This window comes from Eulemur rufifrons, chromosome 16 (assembly GCF_041146395.1).
Source record: "Eulemur rufifrons isolate Redbay chromosome 16, OSU_ERuf_1, whole genome shotgun sequence".
Classification (NCBI taxonomy): Eukaryota; Metazoa; Chordata; class Mammalia; order Primates; family Lemuridae; genus Eulemur; species Eulemur rufifrons.
Window position 1 is genome coordinate 79,070,317 of NC_090998.1, and position 18,646 is coordinate 79,088,962.

At 33.2% G+C, this 18,646-nt stretch overlaps 2 protein-coding genes across 27 annotated transcripts in view; one reads left to right on the forward strand and one right to left on the reverse strand.

Annotated features, from left to right (window-relative positions):
* Nucleotides 1–14,023, forward strand: part of PARPBP (PARP1 binding protein) — a 62,457-nt gene extending 48,434 nt beyond the window's left edge. For 14 of the 26 annotated variants that reach the window (XM_069489637.1, XM_069489638.1, XM_069489639.1 and 11 more), the window contains 3 exons: nt 2,325–2,406; nt 13,085–13,220; nt 13,683–14,023. In XM_069489637.1, the coding sequence (XP_069345738.1) occupies nt 2,325–2,406; nt 13,085–13,220; nt 13,683–14,023 (559 nt within the window). The remainder of the gene's footprint in view (nt 1–2,324; nt 2,407–13,084; nt 13,221–13,682) is intronic. The other 12 variants (XM_069489656.1, XM_069489649.1, XM_069489660.1 and 9 more) reach the window with 2 other exon arrangements.
* Nucleotides 14,024–14,195: 172 nt separating this feature from the next.
* On the reverse strand, nt 14,196–15,754 carry PMCH (pro-melanin concentrating hormone). Its single transcript, XM_069490939.1, has 3 exons — nt 15,437–15,754; nt 14,884–15,082; nt 14,196–14,441 (listed from the first exon to the last, which is right to left on the reverse strand). Exons 1-3 carry the CDS (start codon nt 15,683–15,685, stop codon nt 14,392–14,394), a joined length of 498 nt encoding a protein of 165 aa, XP_069347040.1. The 5' UTR covers nt 15,686–15,754; the 3' UTR covers nt 14,196–14,391.
* Nucleotides 15,755–18,646: the final 2,892 nt, after the last annotated feature.

The window sequence follows — 18,646 nt, forward strand, 5'->3', positions numbered from 1 at the left end:
TCACAGAATCATCCCACTATTTGATCTTTTCTGTTTTCTACTGGAGCTACTGTTTAGAAAGCTGGTTTTGGTCTGAAGTTGTTCATATCCATTCATGATTGTTTCATGTTCTCTCTCTGGTGCGGTGCCTCAGTATCCTTTCTCTTCTCTTTACAGAGAAACCTTATAATGGTCTGTAATTTCTGTGTTGTCATCTAATTTCTTTAACTCTCATCTTCTTTACTAGCTTTCTATGACTATTCTTTTTTTTTTTTTCTTTCTATTTTATTTCTGTTTAACAAAGTTTGCTTTTAGGTAGAAATATAAATGATTTTAATTTTCTCTCAGACTGAGGTCTACCGTTTTCTTAGAGAAAATTATTTTCTTTTTGTAGAATTGAATTTTTTTACACAAAATTAATCCTAGAGTCTATTTTAAAAAGGGAATTTTCTGTACTTAACCATGTGACCAAACACAGTTCAATTGTTTACATTTTGGATTCTATATTAGCATTTCCAGTTGTTGTGCAGACAAGTGCTGCTACATGGTTAAGTTTTAATGGTGTAAACTGAAATGATAAAATTAAAAACAATGAGGTATATGAATTCAAGTCCATGTAAGGTTGTCAACTATTCTTTCTTAAGATAGACTATCCTTTATTCTTATATAATAGTCTTTTGAGAGTGTTCTGACTCTGGCTCTATTAAGCCAAAAGGGATTAATTTATTAAGGTCTACAATTTTGATCTGACTTTAAAACTCAAGGGTCTTGTCCATCATGCTTTCTCTGACCCTCCTATTTCTATGTTTTATTCTTTTGAATTCCTCTACTCTTTTGAATTTTAGTTATGTGTCTGCTTTATTTCCCTTACTTAGAGTTTGAGATGCCTGAACACAGAACCAATGAATGAATCAACTTTCTATCCTTCATAATATCCTGTAAAGTGCCTTACAAATAGTGGAAGCTCATGAAATATTTAGTTATTGGATTAATTAATTAAGCAAATTATCAATATTTAGGACTCTCAGAATAAAAATACTGGCACTTTTATGAAGTATAGTCATGCATTAACAATGGGAATATATTCTGAGAAATGTGATGCTAGGTGATTTTGTTGTTTTGCGAACATTGAGTATATTTACACAAACCTAGATGGTATAGCCTACTACACACCTAGACTATATGCTATAGTCTATTGCTCCTAGGCTACAAACTTGTACAGCATATTATTGTACTGAATAATGTAAAGAAATAGTAACACAATGGTAAGTATTTGTGTGATAGGAATTTTGTAGCTCCATTATAATCTTAAGAGATCACTGTCATGTATGTGGTCCGTTGTTGACCAAATGTCATTATGCAGTACATGACTATATTGTATATAAGTAGATTCAGTTGTCCTTTATGACTGTAGTTTGGGGTAGGGGAGGGGAATATGCTAATTTAAAAGCTAATTGGTTTATAAGTTTCTCAGTCGGTTTAGGCTGTTATAACAAAATAGGCTGTTATAACAAATTATACTTATTTTGTTATATTTGCTACATACCTATTTTGACTGGATAATTTATAAATAACAGAAATTTATTTCTCACAGCTCTGAAGGGTGGAAGTCCAAGATCAAAGTGCCAGCAGATTCAATGTCTGCTGAGGGCCTATTCCTCATAGATGATACCTTCTTGCTGCATCTTCACATGACTGAAAAGGTGGAAGGGCAAACAGGGCCAAACAGGCTCCCTGAAGCCCTTTAATAAGGACACTAATTCCATTCATGAGGGCTGAGTCCCTAAGAATTAATTCTCTTGTAGAGGCCCCACCTCTTAATACTACAGATGGTTCCCAACTTATGATGGTTTCACTTAATGACTTTTTGACTTTACAATGGTATGAAAACTATACACATTCAGTAGAAACTGTACTTCGAATTTTAAATTTGGATCTTTTCCTGAGCTGGCAATATGCAGTATGATACGCTCTCATGATGCTGGGCAGTGGAAGCCAGCTGCAGCTTTCAGTCAGCCATGCAGTCATGAGTGTAAACAACTGATACTCTACAATATATTGTGTTGCCAGATGATTTCGCCCAACTAATATTGGAATGGACTAATTCCAATCAATTCCATGTTTAAGGTAGGCTAGGCTAAGCTATGATATTCAGTAGGTTAGGTATATTAAATACATTTTTGACTTGATATTTTCAACTTATGATGGGTTTATTGGGATGTAATCCCATCATAAATTGAGGAGTGTCTGTATTGCATTGGGGAATTAAGTTTCAACATGAATTTTGGAGGGGAACAAATGTTCAAATCATAACAATAAGTTTTTGCCCTTTTTTTTGGACATAGATCTCCCGCGCAAGTGAATAATTCATTGATGAAGCCCCTAAGAGAACGCATCCATAAATCAATACAAGAGAAAAAAGTTAAGGTATAATTTAATGTACTGGATGAAAATGTTTTAGAAAAAACAAATATCTAAAGTTGAGCTAGATACTGTAAGTATACATTGTGTAGGGCACAGTTAAATGGAAAATGAGTTGTGACAATTGACATACAGAGACCTTCCTTTGTACTCTCTTAACTAATTTATTTCTGGCTTATTTAATCCACTGGACCTAAAAGAAGGGAAGGTATCAGCAGTTGCTATTGTAAATGTTGAAAAAAAATCTGATGAATGAATGAAGGGGAAAATAAAAATGACTTGGCTTTTTTGTTTGTATTTCTAATACCTTAAACTGAATCTTGAAGGATCATATAATTTTAAATTCAGTCTCATTTACAGATGTGGAAACCAAAATTCTGAGAAAGTACCTTATCCAAGATCTCATAACTACCAAGAAATATTTTATAACAGTTTGCAAAAACATGATTAAATACTAATGAGATTATAATTACATTGTTTCCGTTACTTAACAGTGCAGCTGGCTTAGTCTACACAGCTCTGAAACTAAATGTCAATAGAGAAGGGAAAGAATTGTTTTATGTTTTACAGTACTTTTTATAAAAGCAAAACATGGAAATAATTAATTTAGCCAGGTATACAGCTGAACCATACCCAGGTAGAGTACTTGGAATCATAAAAAATGTTGCTAATATTTACTACCAAAGTAACTATGGAAAAGTAGTTTAACAGCTTTTTACCTTGTTACTCTATTACTTTTGCTCTTTTGCTGTACAATTTTTTTTTAAGTCATGGAAATAATATATAATCTACACTTGAAATACTGTCTTGGAATGATCATTTCAAACCTAGAAAATGTTAGAAAACTTAAAATTTTGATGTACTTGATTGTGAAATATCTAGGTTATTTTATGGGCAAATTAACTTTTCTTAGATTTTAGTTTCCTCATTCATAAATAGAAATAGATGCCCCTCTGATGACAAAATTTTATGAAACCACTTTGGAAACTTTATTAACATACTTATTCTAGGTCCTCAACTTTTATTTCCTACTGTGACATATTAGGAAACTTGTGTATGATGTTCAAATAAATTTTCCTGTGAAGGAAACAGAAGATTCTTCCTGAACCTTCATGGATTTTATAGGAGGCTTTAGAGAATATCTTCTCCTCATTTCTTACCCCCAATTTCCAAGCACTTTAAATAAGTTATTAAGTCCCCGTATACCTTTTTATTAAAAGATTTTTAAGGCGATACTTACTTCCTTAAATCCTTGTAAATTAATTATTCTTTACAGCTCAGTTTAGCAGTATTTTGCACATCAGACACAACTGAAAGGTGGTTTCCTCATTCTCAGTCTAATGTTTTTAACCATACTACATGAATATCAGAATAATCATTTATTTACTTAATAACTTAAGTGAGCTATTGAGCAAAATACTGGCTGTTTAAAACATGGAGCAGTTGGGATAGTGAAAATCAGCACTTAGTGCGAAAAACTAGACTGGCTATAACTCTGTTACTTTCATAAGCAGCCAGGCAGTCCACTGCTCATGGTATTAGAAAATTCTTAGATATTCACATTTAACCCCTAGGGTATTAGAGAATTCTGAGTACATCCAAATTAAAGTAGTAGATTGAGTTTAACTCATAGAATTTTCTTCCCTTGATGCTTAAAATGAATATAAAAAAATAAAAACTAACAAAAACAATCACCAAGTGCAAATAACAAAGAATAATGTAATCAGATGCAATGACCTTCAAATGTGATGGCCAAGGAAAGAAACTAAAGCTTTCAGACTGAAGAGGCACAGCATGAATTAGCAACGTAATGTAGTCCTAGTTTCCAGATATAATACTGATGAGTTAGCAAAATTCTGAGAATTATCACTAATATTTTCAAAACTGAGAAGCCAACTAAGTGTGTGTTCTTATTATTTTCCTTATTTGTCAGAGAAATAGTAGAAGTGGCAACTGGATAATAATGTGGACAAAATGTGGAAAATGAACCCTGGGACTTACACACTGAGAGAAGTGAAGGCTCTAGTGCTACTTACTGAATTGGGAAATTATCCAAATGGTCTCCTTCCATTTTTATGAAATGCAGTCCCTAACTAGATGGAATGAACTTTCATATAGCATATATAACATGTAATAAACTCTTAGAAGAGAAGGCAGAACATGGAAATTTTTTTCAGAATACTTGTCTCCTCAACTGAGCTCTACTTCTACCTCTACTATTCGTCAGGCTGCAGAAAAATGAGGGATAGCAGAAAATATGCAGCCTTTAAAATATAACTCTGAGGAGAAAATAAAATGCTCTCAGAAAGGGAGGAACAGAATCAAGTAGTCACTCACAGACCTGGAGACTTATGTTTCTAAGCAGAATATAGTAGGTCATGGCAAAATACCATTCCTGCTACAATAGCAAAACAATAAAAGGCAGATAAATTGCGAAAAGTAAAGACATAGGGGAGCTATGTAAACAAAGAAATTTAAATAAACTAAAAATCTGGAGAGGATAAAGTCCTTTTGAGGTGAGCAATCTATTACCAGCTGTTTTGTTCCCTGGAATTTTTTTTTTTTTTTTTTTGCCAGTTTTGGGTATAAGCTTAGGATTGATATTGGCCCATGTAAAAGAAATCTGTTGAAGAAGAAGAGAAACCAACACAGCTTTTGGTTATCTTGAAAGGCTGGTAACAGTTTAGAAATTTCAGGAGCCCCAAGTGCAGTTGTTTTTTTTTTTTTTTTTTTTTTTTTTACCTAGGACACATATTCTGAATTTTGTAGCTGTGAGGGAGGTCAGGAACCTCAATACAGTAGCTAAAATCACCTGTTGTCTTGTGGTATTTAGAGGACAAGACTGCTTGAGGAGTGGGCCCTGCCTCAAACACATGACTGGTCTCCTTTTTCATAGTATTTGCCACATTTGGAAATGAAGTGAGCTGGGAGGGCAAAGAGCTCAGTGTGAAACCCCCAGAAAAGCAGCCTGAATACCCCAGACTTTCAGGCTAGAGGCGACAGAGATCCCCACCAGGCTCTCACTTGAAAGCTTGGGAGGGACATGCCTAAGGAGGAAGTAAGAATGAGAAGTTGAATGTGAGTTATGAAGGCTGCAACCCAGCTCTGACCCAGCTCAGTCCTTGACTGTATTGGTGTTATCAGCCCTTCACTCTGTCTGCCTAACAAAGAAAAGGAGAACCCTTCTTGGTGGAAGATACCATCTGGATCCCCTATAGTTCCTTTATAAGCAATATCCAGGATGAAATAAAATAATTGGACATGAAAAGGCACAGGAGGATTTGTCCCTTAATCAAGAGAAAACACTAACAGAGGCAGACTCACCAATGATCCAGATATTGGAATTAGCTGCTAAGGAGTTAAAAAGAAATTAACATGTAAAAGTAATTAGAGGAAAAGATGTTCCAAATGTATGAAAAATTAGAGAATTCCAATAGAGAATTAAAATCTATAAAACCAAATAGACATTCCAGAACTGTAAAAACATTATCTAAAATTAAGAATATATTAGATGAATTTAATAGCAAACCAGACACAACCTTAGGTAGGATAAGTGGACTTGAAGATGGATCATTAAAAAAATATCTTGAAACTGGAACAAAGAAAGAGTAAAAAATAAAAAAAACAAAATAGAAGAGCAAGACACAGAGAAAAAGTCTAACATATACCTAATTGGAGTCCCAGAATGAGAGGAGAAAATAGGGTAGAAACAATATTTGGAGATTTTGATTGTAACTTTTTCCAAAGGTTGGTTGGTCTTTTCACATCAGATGATTAGCTAACAGAAGACAGTGGAAACAAATCCATGGTTTCCTTGATAAATATAAAGTTACATATGTGTTCTAAATGTATGGACCCAGCGAACGAAAAAATGTCCCAGAGTCCTTTGAGAATCCATCTGCACAGGACATAGGTTAAAGGGCTTTGTTCGGGAGTAGTGCTCTTCAGTAGAACTTTCTGTGGTGATGGAAATGTTTTGTATTGGTGCTGTCCATTACTGTAGGCACTAGCCATCTGGGGCTATCGAGCACTTGAAATGTGGCCACTGTAGTTGAGGAACTGGATTTTAAATTTTATTTAATTTTAATTAACCACACATGGTTAGCACATTAAAAGAGTATAGCTCTAGTGAATTAAAGATACATACAAATGCAATAACTAGACAACCATATTAAGTAGAGGAAATGGAAAGAGGGGTGGTGCTTAGACCGCAAGAGATTAAACAGGATTTGAATAGGCAGACAGAATGGAATAGAGCATTTCAGCAAACAACCCGATGATGAAAGTGTTAAATTGCTTTGCTGGTGTAAAGAGAATGTGTGTTGGGTGGCTGTACAAAGTAACAGTGAATAAATAATGTTGGGCAAGGATAAGGAAAGTGTGCCTTTTATGGTTATAAGGAATAATTTTTTTTGTGGGGATTTATTGTAAGGATATGTACATAAGAACCTGAGCAAGGCAGAATATTTAAGAACTCGAAAGTGAATGGTGGCTATAAAGCAGCTTAAGGACTTCAGCTGCCTGGTTCTTTGTACTTAAATGTGATTTAGCTTTTCTCTGCATGTTTATTTCTATCTTGTTTCTGTACCAACTGGTTTTCTTACCCTGTTGAACAGAGTAGAGTTTACTCTGTACCTATTTTTCTACCTCAAAGCTTGTGTATCTTTAGGGTGATTTAGCTGTTCTTTTCAAGTTTACTTCTTTCATTTCTTTATCATACGGTTTCCTTACTCTATATTAAGGAAAACAGAGTCTATTCTGTACATCATTTCCCACCTCCAAGCTTTTGCTTATTGATAGTTTTTGTTCCCTCATAGGTTCTGCTTGTATACACTTGCTATTCTGTTATAGTTTTACTTCATTAATTAATTCATTCAACAAACATTAAGTACCTCCCAGATACCAGGTTCTGTCCTAGGAACTGGAGATACCTCAGTGAACAAAACAGACAAACACCCTGCCCTAAGGGACAAAGCTTCCCCACATACGTATGTGGCTGAGGTGCTGCAAGAATATAAATAGAAGCCCCTGACCTTCCCCAGAACCCCCTTCAAGCCTGGTTTTGTTTCATAGTCTTTAGAACCCTCCACTCCACTCCTCAACATCCTTGTCATAGCAGTTAGCTCTTGAGCCTAGAGGAAGAGGCCAGCCCCAGGCCAGTGCCCAGGGGTCGCAGGTACCTGGAACAGGATCTAAAAGAGGGGTCATGGTCTCCTAGTGGGCATGTCTGAGGCCCTATGGACTCCTTAGCCTGTAGGGAAGAGAGGGCCAGAGCTGGTCGCTAGTTACCAAACTCTAAGGGTTTTATTGTTCATGGAGTTTATATTTTAGTTGAGAGAAGCAGACAATGAACAAAACAAACAAGTGAATTATATGGTATATTAGAAGGTTATCAGTGCTGTGGAGTGAAATAAAACTGAGGAGGAAGCTAGTGAAAGTGAGTTCCTTTGTGTGTGTGGTTTGGTTTTAAATAGGATGATAAGTAGAGGTCTCCTTGAGAAGGTAATATTAAGCAAAGACTGTAAGGGAGTGAGCAGGATTTTTCCATAAGAATGAAAAGGAATGTTTGTGTCAAACTGAACTAAATTGAATTTAGTTTGACTGAGGTAATAGGGTTGGGATTTATTGAGTACCTACTAAGTGTCAGGTGTTTATACAGGACATTTTATGTCCTTCATCCCAATTAATCCATCTCAACTCCAGAAGGCATCATTTTCCAGACCATACAGATAGTAATTAACAGAATAAGGGTTTGGGTACCAGACCTTATGTTATCTCCAAAGAGTAAGTTAAAGGCATAGTAAATATAATGAATGAGAGGTCATAAAAAGATAATCTTACTACTTAGGTCAAAAATATTTTCTTTCTGTTATTTAGCAGAGTAAATGGAATTTTGCTGATGAAGAAATGTATTATTTGATATATTTACAAATTCATATGCTGTTAAGGATACCAAATCTCTATCCTATTGAAAACGTGATAATGTAAGATTAAAAAGATAAATTTAGAATATTTATTTTTAGTTACATATTTAATAGGTACATTGAGAATAATTTTCTTTTTCAAACTTGTTAATATATTTATCCATATAATGGGAGCTTAGAGCTTTCATTTTCTTATTAATATGGCTAACTTTGAGACCAGGACTTTTCATTGTTTTGACTCATTCGTCTTAATTTCACTGGAGTCAGGCTTTCCTATGTGAAGTACTATTTTCCTTAAACTGGGAACTTACTAATAATTTCAGTTTAAAAAGAGCTTGTGGCAAAAGGACTTTTCCAATTCTTGGCAAGTTTGAAGTTCATTGCAATTTTACTGTGGATAGAAATCTTTCCAAAGGGGGGAGAATCGCTCTACAAAGGAAAACTTTCAATCCATTTTTCTCGTGTGACTTGAACATGAAATGATTTTAACAGCCATGTATGAATCTGGACATTATTCTTAGTTGTTTAGTACTTCAAAAGCACTTTCAAGAGGGAATTGTTTTGCTTATTTGTGATTCCAAATCAAATACACAGAGAGATTTGGAAGATTTGCAACAGGAAGTAATCTCAGTTCTGTGTAGCCACTAATCTTGTGCAGAAAAGTTCGACTTTTGTGAACAAAGGAAAAGCAATCTCTTTTAAGTTATGAATATAAGCCAATGTAACTTGCATTGTTTTAATAATTAAAATGAAGAAGCTCATTGTAAGTTGATTTTTTGAGCTGCATTCCTAGAATCATTTTAGAATTGGCCTGGTCCTGAGAGATCTAATTCAACAGATCTTATTCTTACTGGAATACCCTCTTCATGTATGTTATTACAATAATAACTACATAGTATCTGCATAGACCTCTAGAGTTTATGTAGTCCTTTTATATTTTTAACTTCATATAATTCTGATGATTCTCTGAGGTATATATTATTCCCATTTATGTGTGGAATAAATCAGAGGCATAGTGATTTATCCAAGATTATCTAGTTAATAAGTAATAAGGCTAGTATTAGAAGCTAGGTCTTTTGACCTCTCAATTCTGGTACTTTTCCTATCAGATCACCATGTCTTTTTGTGCTGCTTTCTTCTTTTCTTTTTCTTTTTTCTTTCTTTTTTTTTTTTTTGTTTTTGTTTTTGAGACAGAGTCTCACTCTGTTGCCCAGGCTAGAGTGCCATGGCGTCAGCCTAGCTCACAGCAACCTCAAACTCCTGGGCTCAAGCGATCCTCCTGCCTCAGCCTCCCGAGTAGCTGGGACTACAGGCATGCTCCACAATGCCCGGCTAATTTTTCTATATATATTTTTAACTGTCCATGTAATTTCTTTCTACTTTTAGTAGAGACGAGGTCTCGCTCTTGCTCAGGCTGGTCTTGAACTCCTGAGCTCAAACAGTCCGCCCGCCTCGGCCTCCCAGATTGCTAGGATTACAGGTGTGAGCCACCGTGCCCGGCCTGTGCTGGTTTCTTAACTGAACATTACACTATGGGCTCTAGTCAAGTTCATGATCAATTAAAGTCTCTAGGCCTTTTTCATATGTTGTTTTTACGTCAGGTTCTCTTCATCCTATACATCTGTAATTGATATTTTTGAACTTAAATACAAGACTTTCTTTATCCCCAGCTATTTTCATCTTCTTATTTTCTACTTATGGTTCTAGACTTCTGAACAATCTTTTCGATCTTGATTCTGCTGTCCAATTTACTTGTTATTCCTTCCAACTGTGTTTCAACAGCAAATTTTATAAGTGGACTGTCTTTGTGATTATAGAAGCCATCCTAGTAATCACTTTAGTATACTGCGCCTATCACATAGTTGGAACATAATAAATGGTAATTGATAAAAAACAGATTTTTGTACAAGGCAGGGAAATCACATATGTATTAATAACCTTTAAAAAAAAAAAACTCAGTATAACTACTCTTAGTTATGTCTTTTGAATATAAGTGTTCCAAGATCAACATAGAACTATTGTGTTTCTTTCTCATGTTTTCATAAGTTTATAAATAGAATTTTTCATGGTAAGTAAAGTGGTTAATTATTTTCCTTTTACATCTGAACCTATTCTGAGTACTTTAGGTATTCAATCCCTTGTACCTCTAGTTTTCTGAGATTGTTCTGTGGTCACTGAAGGGTCTAGAATTTTTCTATAGGGGGGCCTGAAGAGAGGAAATCTAGTTGTAAGGAGACCTATGGCGCTTATTTTGTGACTATATTAACATAGCAAACAAAGATTTTTACTTAGATTGTGTTAAAAATTAATAAAAATAAAGCTTTCTGAAGAAGTTTTTATTCATGCTAAAGATGAGATTAAGAAAATATAAGTTTTCTATATTTCTAAATAATATAGTTATTATTTACAGTATTTTATGGATGGTGCTGATGAAGACTTCGTAGTGGGAGGCTAACACCTCCTAAGCCACCTATAGGTGCCATCACTATCTGGGTACAAAGGAAGTGATCCAAGCTGGCCATTAGCATCTATTTGCCTGCATGGTCTTACCATATTCTTCATAACTTTTTATAAGCAATAACTTTATAATTCTCTGTAAGCAATAACTATGGTGAAATAAAAGAAATGTGTGAAAAGAAAATGTCAGTGGTTGGTACTGGTTTTGCAGATGGAAATAAAGTTCATGGATATTGTTATTACAGTAATGATATAATATAGAATTCATTTTATTAATAAAATTTATTTTAGTAGGTTTATAAATTGCTTTAAGAATTAGCAAGGATTCTTGCTATTTATAGAATATTTATTGGATTAATAAAGTCCAGAAAGAGCTACTTAAAACCTTCAGTTATATTTTGGGGCATCTTATGGGGGAAGCTGTATAATAGGAGTTGTATTCATAGGGATTCGTGGAAGTAGTGAGTTGTAGTCCCATTCATTTTCAAGAGCCTGTTCTGTTTCACTTTTTTTAAAAAGATAGTTTTTCGATCTTGTACATTTTCACATTTTTTTCAATTGTGCATTTTTGTGCTTAGATGGAAAATAAGCTCTAATTGTCTAATATTTCATTCAAGCACATGAAACATAATTTTTAGTGATCTGAGAGGTGGAGACTCTCACAGATTCGATTATCAGAAATATAGAAAATTTATCTTAGGAAAATTTGCTTTTATGAAGCAGCTGGACAGGAGATTATTCTAATTTCTTCTAAACCATAGTGGATTTTTACTGCCATTATTTTTACAGACAACTGAATAGATCAATGTGCTGATCTCTGAATATATAACATTCATTATATATAACTCTCGAATATATAATGTAAAGCTGCACTATTTTAGGTTCCATGAACTATATCAATAACTACTCTGTAAGTAATGTTCAGTATAATGTTATACTTTGAAGTGTCACATGTTTGAATTGTTGAAGTCCTTTTTATTGAATCATTTATTTTAAATTTAAACTTTGTCTATTTCTGGAAAGGATTTGAAATGACTCGTAATTATTTGGGGAAATCTCCCCATTATACTTGAATAGTATTATACCTCAGCTATAATTGTTGAAATTTGAGTTGTCTATGTAGGCTACTTTGTTCTAAATTTATTTCTATCCTTAAAACAGCTCACTGGTTTTATGTTTGCAGAATATGTTTCTAAAATTACTTTTTTGGCACCCTTTTCAATGGTTAAGAATTAAATTTATCTTTCGAATTTTCTCCTATATATGTAGAAATTTAGGTCCTCCTATTTGACTTTTGAAGATAAATGCAAGAGTTTTTTTTTTTTTTTTTTTTGAGACAGAGTGTTGCTTTGTTGCCCGGGCTAGAATGAGTAAGCTCACAGCAATCTCAAACTCCTGGGCTTAAGCGATCCTACTGTCTCAGCCTCCCGAGTAGCTGGGACTACAGACATGCACCACCATGCCCGGCTAATTTTTTTTCTATATATATTTTAGTTGGCCAGATAATTTCTTTCTATTTTTAGTAGAGACGGGGTCTCGCTCTTGCTCAGGCTGGTCTCGAACTCCTGACCTTGAGCGATCCACCCGCCTCGACCTCCCAGAGTGCTAGGATTACAGGCGTGAGCCACCGCGCCCGGCCAAGGGTATATTTTTAATTTTGGCCATTAAATCAATTGGTCAAATCTTTCTAGAATGATGTATTTGAATTATCTTTCTTGTTTTCCTAAATACTCAAGAAGTAATGCCTTTCCAACTCCATTTTGTTTTATCTTGCGGTTACTTTGCTAGTTTTCTATTTTTTTTCTTTTGAATGCTCTTATTTCTTTTTTTCATTTTAGCATTTCTCCCTTCTCCAACTTCTTGAATTTCCTATGCTATTTTTTTCCAAAAGAGTTGTGTTCTGTGTGTTTCTTAGAATGAAGAACTTGTATTTTTCTATGATTATGTATATTGTGTGTATTATTATTTTCATTATAATAAAACTTGCTCTCTAAACAGCCCAGACACAGGAATATGTAACAAAGACCTATGAAGAGTCTAAAGTTAGTTTTTTAATAACTTTTATAAAAAATTAAAAATATACATAAAGCTAGTTTTGCAGAAAGTAACAAAAATACTGGCCATAGCAATGAATGAGTTTATAAACTGTGAAAAATAAAAGGTTAAAAGTTCTCAATAAATAATGTAATTTTTAAGGGAAATTTTTTATGATACCTTGGTTACTATAGGGTATATATCTAGATGAAAAAACAAATCAAAATAATGAATAAATTGTATATTTTCTTCTTTCTTTGTGTTACCAGATGAAACAAACCTTAATTAGATCCCAGTTTGCTTGTACTTATAAAGATGATTGCATGATAAGCAAGGATAATTGGAATAATGTTAATTCAGCATCAAAACCTATGCATGTTCTTCACATGGAAAATGACCTTTCTGGTAATTGACCTTATTTGAATAATTAAGCAACAATTTAATTTTTGTCTACAAATTGATTTTAATTTGAGTAAAACTAGATTTTTTTTGCAAAGTACTAGAAAATGTAAAGATTTATATTTTTAAAGATATGAGTTTATTTAAAAAGTTAAATCTAAGTACAAATTTATGGGTAGGAATAGGACACAGTTTGATTTAACTGAATAATTTGTAGCATTCGTTTAAGGATTAAATGTCATGCCTTCAAACAAATATTTGTTGGTAGAGATGAGAGAGGTGGTATGGTAAGATGAAAAGTAATGTAATGGTAAAGTTGCTGTATTTGTTAATTATATAATTTATAGCATTATTTTACTTTAGATTTTCGAGTACATTTTAGCCATTTTAAAAGTTTGTTGTAAAATTCTCATGAGTAATATACTAAATATTATATAATTCCTTTCCCCTTTTCATCTTGCATAACAGAGGGTATAAATTCACCTGTTGGAAGATCAACAATTGGAACAAGTTTTGGAAATGTTCATCTGGACAGGAGTAAAAATGAAAAATTATCAAGAAAATCAAGTAGTCAGACAGGAAATAAAACCTCAAAAAGGAAACAGGTGGATTTGGATGGTGAAAACATTCTCTGTGATAATGGAAATGACCCACCTCAACATAAAAATGTTAAGATACCTAAGACATCAAACAATTCACATAATAAATTGGAATGCAAACTAGCCAGAGTAGCAAGAGGCAGTAAGTGTACCGCCAAGGACAAGTTGATTATTGGCCAGACAAAGTTAACTCAGTATTTTAGACTATGAATTTGTCTTTTATGTGCTTTAAATTTATGCATAAACTATTCACCAAAGACATACTTAATTTTTAAGAGATTAAGGTGTACATGATGATGCTCTATTATTTTGGTCTGGAGTATATGTAAGGTTAGTATGGTTAGTATGTTAAGCATTGTTCAAAAATACTAGTAAGTCATAATTATGCAGGATTTTCACAAAGTTTAATGCACAGAAAAAGCATATCATTTAGGTTACTGATATATCTTAACACTGCTTTCTTTTAAAACAGACATTTCAAATAATACACAAGTTAGAGTAACATTAAAGGCTTTTCCTCCCACTGGCAATTAAATGCTTTTGTTGTCTTCTTGAAAGATGATGTGGACCAACAGGTATCAGACTTGCCAACAAGGTCGATAGACTCTGCCCAGCATACACCTGAGCACTGAAGGGAAAAAAAAGTTTAAATTATTTAAAGGACTATAATTATCACACAATATATATTAGATATATATTAGGGAAAAAAAAAGAATGGATCTAGTAAAACTAATTCTGAGTAAAATAAAATTATAATAACTAATTAAATGCATTTTTATTGTTAGTTTTAATTTTTTTTAAGAGATGTGGGTCTCACTATGGTGCCCAGGTGGGTCTTGAACTGAGCTTAAGTGATCCTCCTGCCTCAGCCTCCCGAGTAGTTGGAACTACAGGCCCCTTACCACACCCGGTTCAATTAAATGCTTTTTAGTCCTACATTTTTGGCAGGTGATATCAACTGTAATTGAACCATGGTCTTATTTGATTTTGTTATGATTGGATCCAAATTCAGCTAACCTCAAGAGTTCTATTTTAAGATGTAAGAATTGAGTTTTAAAAAGACTACTCACTGTCAAAATCTCTCCTTCCTATGGGAAATTTAGCTGAGTTTTCTTCATCCCCAATTTCTCTCTTTTCTTGTGTTGATTCAGTATTCTGAACTCCATTCTCAGCCGGGAAAGCTACAGATCCTCTTAGTGCAAGATAAGGTTTTATAGCTAGATTCAGTGGCAGACCATGATTTAAGAAATTATGTTTGAAGCCTGTGTTCTGTAAAGAGAAGGTTGATTTGTTTTTTAGCTATCTTATTGGTAATAGCACTACAATACAATTGCTTAATATTATTGCTCAATTCAAAGGTGCTCTGCACCATTTTTGACTCTTTAAAAATACTTCAGATATAAGTTTATTGGAAAAAAAAATTTTGGATAAGAGGAATTTTCCAGGATGGAAGGAACCACCTGGTATGTATGAAATATCAGTTGTTTTAATGCATACTGTGACTATTTGCATATACTTCTGTTTATAAAATAGAGGTATCAATTTTACTTTTTAGAGGATTTATAAAAATCATTTAAATTTCCATTGAAATAAACAAGTCACATTGGTCACATTGCCGCTTACCTTTGAATTTTTGTTTTCCTCATTGTTCATGAAACCGTTCTCATCATTTTTATATTGTTCCAGGGAAGGAGCAATGACTGATTTTTCTGCAGTATCTTCCTTCTGAAAGGCTTTCCCCAGCCTAAATGTATTAAATACCATGTCATCTTCTAAATTTCTTATGGACTTGGAGGATGAAAGTAAAATACCTTGAGAAAACAAAGAAAAAATTAGTATTAGTATGTAGGAAGAGCGACTCATTTTTGCCATTCTTAGTTTGATGTTCGCATAGAGTCAAACAAGGATGTGTAAAATGAAGAAAAATATCTCAGTCAACCTGCTTGGTAAACGATTCTCTACCTTTATATATTTTTCAGCTTGAATAGAAAGCACGTCAAAGAATTATACTTTCATCCTTTTAGAAATGACTCATCAGATTGAGGCTAACCTTTTGTATAGCTGCTAATACCTACATTGTTTTGGTTTTAGTGGAATATTGTTTATTTTCAGTATGAATTTTCTCAATCTGATTAAGATCCTTGGTAGAATGCTTTCTGTTGAGTAGATTATAGTCTCTTGAAAATGGGTTGTTATTAAGGAAGACCACAGGACATCAAGCTCTCTCTATATTATTGTTTCCTTCTGTGTATTTTCTGATTAAGAAAGATATTAAAAATGAAGTTATTTCACTCGAGGATGATAAGGATAAAAGTTTTCTTTTAATCCTGATTAAATTGAAATAATCTTCAAAAAGGATTTACTTTTATAAATACTTGATATAGTCTTTGGTGATTAAAGTACATATGCCTGTCAGTGTGAATAAAATGCTGTTCATGCTATATCAAAAAGTGACTTGTCAGGTATATTTTCTCTCTGCATTTACAGAAGGGTAATATTACTGATATTTATTAATGAATTTAGCAATTAATGAATAAGAACTCCATAAAAAGAATGTGTTCCATAAACATTAATTTTGGATGGTGAGTGTATGTTGTATGACTTTTAATGAAACATTTCAGAGTTAATTTTTAATTTTGAGCCCATTGAGTAAGAGAATACATTTTTCTTTTTTCTTTTTTTTTTTTTAAGCAGCAGGATTTGGTTCTGTTGCCCAGGCTGAAGTGCAATGGCATGATCACAGCTCACTGCAGCCTAGAACTCCTGGGCTCAAGTGATCCTCCTACCTCAGCTTCCTGAGCAGTTGGAATTACAAGTGTGAGCCACTGCACCTAGCTAAGAGAGTGCCTTCTTGTATGTGTGTTGTGGTACATGTGTATAGGAGTTTTTTCTAGGGTATACTTCTAGATGTGGACTTTCTGCATCATAGAATACATTTATGTTCAGCTTTACTAATGCCAAAATGTTTTCCAGAGTAGTAGTAAGCAGTTTATGCTTCCACCACCAGGATATGAGAATTCCTATTGTTCCATGTGTTAGACCATACTTGGGTATCTCATTGTCCTTTTAATTTGTATTTCCGTAATTACCAAAGAGGTTCCATATATTTATGACCCATTTATCTTTCGTTTTAGGTAAAATGCCCTTTTTTTTTTTTTTTTTTTTTTTTTGGCTTTCTATGTTTTTCCATTGTGGTCTCTTTCTAATTGATTTATGGGAGCTCTTTACATATTCTGGATATTAATTATTTGTTATATGTTGTAAATATTTTCTCTTAGTTTGTTACATCTTTTCAACCCCTTCGTAATGTCTCTTGGTGTACTAAAATTCTTAATTTTGAGGTTTAAGTTTCTTCTTTTCTCTTTATGGTTAGTACTTTTAATGTGTTATTTTTTAGAAATTCTTCCCAACCCTTAGATTATCAGCATATTTCCATATATTTTCTTCTAAGAGTTTAAGTGTTTTGACTTTCACATTTAAATTCGTAATTCATCTGGAATTTTGTGTGTGTTGTAAGAGATATAATTTTACTTTTTCCAATACCCTTACACATTTCTTGAGTAATGCATCCTGTTCCCACTTATCTGCATGCCATCTCTGTAGTATATCAGATTTCTGTATATGTGTGGGCTCCTTTCTGAACTCTCTATTCCACTGCCAAATTTATAATCTTAGTTAATATAACTTTAAAATAATTTTTGATATTTACTAAGTCAAGTTTCCCAGCCCTCTACTGAACAACCTGTTTTTCTTCTACAGCAGTTCTTTGACTTTCTTGGTCATATTCTTTCCATGTAAATCTTAAAATCAGCTTTTCAAGTTCTGTGAGAAAACTTAATGGGATTTTAAGATACAGATTTAGTATCCCTTCTCCAAAATACTTGGGACCAGAAGTGATTTTGGGTTTTTTCAGATTTTGGAATATTTGCATTAAATCAATTCAGCATCCTGAATTCAGAAATCTGAAATGCTCCAATGAGTCGGCTTTTGTGGGGTTTTTTTGTTTTTGTTTTTGTTTTTGTTTTGTTTTGTTTTGTTTTTAAGCATCATGTTGGTGCTCAAAAAGTTTCAAGTTTTGGAGCATGCTGGATTTTCAGGTTTTGGATTTGGGAAGCTCAACCTGAAATTGCCTTGGTTCTATAGATTGGTTTTGGAGAGGTATTGACATCCTTAAGATAATTTATTTTATTATCCATGAACATGATACTTCTCTATATTTGTTTTGATTTCTTTAATATTTGAATAATATTATATTGTTTTCTTCATAAAGATCTTACATGTATTTGTTGACAGAATTATTCTTTATAATTTAATTATAATTAACTTTTGTGTTTTCAATTATTGTAAATGGTATCTTTTAAAAACTGATCCTGCTTAACATTATTGCTGGTATATGCACGTGCACTTGGCTTTTGCATAGTGATCTGATAATAGAAAAAACTTTCTAAACTGTTTAATTCTAATAGTTTATAAATGTATAGATTCTTTGGGGTTTTCTATGAAGACAATTTATATAAATAATAAAATAGTGGCATTTTATTTCTTTCTTATAAATTTGTCTATATTGTGTGTGTGTTTGTATGTCTGGTTTGTAGGTTCATGCACACTAGCCAAAACATCCAGTAAATATTAGAAATGGAAATAACAGACAGTTTTTCAGTGTTACTATTTTATAGAAAATTATTTTTATGTTTCATCATTGAGCATGATGTTTACTGTGGGTTTCTTATAGACATTCTTTATAAAGTTCAGGTTCTTTTCTATTTGTGGCTTACAAATTCTCATTGAATCTTATTGAATGTTTTTTATGCATTTATTGAGATAATTATACCA

What these genes read in the sequence shown, in the direction of transcription:
- PMCH (XM_069490939.1), bottom strand. Translation starts at nt 15,685, where the DNA reads ATGGCAAAAATGAGTCGCTCTTCCTACATACTAATACTAATTTTTTCT. An exon ending in AGGAAAACAAAAATTCAAAG is followed by an intron (nt 15,083 to 15,436) that starts GTAAGCGGCAAT and finishes TTCTCTTTACAG; the next exon opens with AACACAGGCTTCAAACATAA. An exon ending in AGGAAGGAGAGATTTTGACA is followed by an intron (nt 14,442 to 14,883) that starts GTGAGTAGTCTT and finishes TTTTCCCTTCAG; the next exon opens with TGCTCAGGTGTATGCTGGGC.